Raw genomic sequence first — 1,860 nt, forward strand, 5'->3', positions numbered from 1 at the left:
GCCCGCCCGCCCAGCCCTGTTGCAGTTGACTCCCCTCCCCTCAGTGGGCGGCCACACCGCTCTCCACCTTCACACATGGCTCTTCTGGAGCCCCTGCCCGCACTGCCACCGGGACTGATGGAGCCCAGCGTGGGCTTGTGGTGTACAGTTCCTGTCCCCCTGGGCAGGTGGGGCGCCCCGAGGCACAGTGGGAGGTGAGCCGTGCCTGGCAGCCCAGCGTGCTGTTGTGTGGACAGGGTGAGACCCGTGGGGAGGGGAGGGCCCCGGGATGTGTGGAAGTGGCCCACTGAGAGTGCATTGCAGTGGAAAGACCCGCACAGACGGGGGCCAGTGGTGGGAGAGCAGGGTGATCGCCCAGAGCTGGGTAGCTGCCTCCTGGGGGGCATGAGGGGCAGCGAGCAGGCCTCTGGTCCTGGCTGCATCCTCCTCTCGCCCCCTCTCCGCAGGTGGTCAAGTACCCGCTGCACGCCATCATGGAGATCAAAGAGTACCTGATCGAGATGGCCTCCCGCGCGGGCATGCACTGGCTGTCCACCATCGTCCCCACCCACCACATCAACGCCCTCATCTTCTTCTTCATCATCAGCAACCTGACCATCGACTTCTTTGCCTTCTTCGTGCCCCTGGTGGTCTTCTACCTGTCCTTCGTCTCCATGGTGATCTGCACCCTCAAGGTCTTCCAGGACAGCAAGGCCTGGGAGAGCTTCCGCACGCTCACCAGCCTGCTGCTGCGCTTCGAGCCCAACCTGGACGTGGAGCAGGCCGAGGGGAACTTCAGCTGGAACCACCTGGAGCCCTACGTCCACTTCCTGCTGTCCGTCGCCTTCGTCATCTTCTCCTTCCCCATCGCCAGCAAGGACTGCATCCCCTGCTCGGAGCTGGCCGTGGTGGCTGTCTTCTTCACCGCCACCAGCTACATGAGCCTGAGCAGCTCCGCCGAGCCCTACACCCGCCGGGCCCTGGTGACCGAGGTGGCCGCCGGCCTGCTCTCCCTCCTGCCCGGCCTGCCCTTCGACTGGGGCGGCCTGAAGCTCCTGGGCCAGACCTTCTTCACCGTGCCCGTGGGCCACCTGGTCGTCCTGAACGTCAGCCTGCCCTGCCTGCTCTACATCTACCTGCTCTTCCTCTTCTTCCGCATGGCGCAGCTGCGGGGCTTCCAGGGCATCTACTGCTACCTGGTCCCCTACCTGGTCTGCTTCATGTGGTGCGAGCTCTCCGTGGTCATCCTGCTCCACTCCACTGGCCTGGGGCTGGTGCGCGCCTCCATCGGCTACTTCCTCTTCCTCTTCGCGCTCCCGGTGCTGGCGGCCGGCCTGGCGCTCATGGGCCTGGTGCAGTTTGCCCTCTGGTTCGTGTCACTGGAGCTCACCAAGATCACGGTCACCCTGGCGCTCTGCAGCGTGCCCCTGTTGCTGCGCTGGTGGAGCCGGGCCAACCTGTCGGTGCTGGAGATGGTCCAGTCGCTGACGCGGAGCTCCATGGTCAAGCTCATCCTGGTGTGGGTCTCGGCCATCGTGCTGTTCTGCTGGTTCTACGTGTACCGCTCGGAGGGCATGAAGGTGTACAACTCCACGCTGACCTGGCCGCAGTACGGCGCCCTGTGCGGGCCGCGGGCCTGGAAGGAGACCAACATGGCGCGCACCCAGATCCTGTGCAGCCACCTGGAGGGCCACCGGGTCACGTGGACGGGCCGCTTCAAGTACGTGCGGGTGACGGACATCGACAACAGCGCCGAATCGGCCATCAACATGCTGCCGTTCGTCATCGGCGACTGGATGCGCTGCCTGTACGGCGAGGCCTACCCTGCCTGCAGCCCCGGCAACGCCTCCACGGCCGAGGAGGAGCTGTGCCGCCTCAAGC

General features: G+C 65.6%; 1 protein-coding gene across 1 annotated transcript in view; it reads left to right on the forward strand.

Moving 5' to 3' along the window:
* WFS1 (Wolfram syndrome 1 (wolframin)) overlaps window positions 1-1,860 on the forward strand; it is a 25,606-nt gene that overhangs the window by 21,332 nt on the left and 2,414 nt on the right. The window contains 1 exon segment of the mRNA XM_015565802.1: window positions 447-1,858. Coding sequence (XP_015421288.1) covers window positions 447-1,858 — 1,412 coding nt within the window.

This window comes from Myotis davidii, unplaced genomic scaffold (assembly GCF_000327345.1).
Source record: "Myotis davidii unplaced genomic scaffold, ASM32734v1 scaffold960, whole genome shotgun sequence".
Lineage (NCBI taxonomy): Eukaryota > Metazoa > Chordata > Mammalia > Chiroptera > Vespertilionidae > Myotis > Myotis davidii.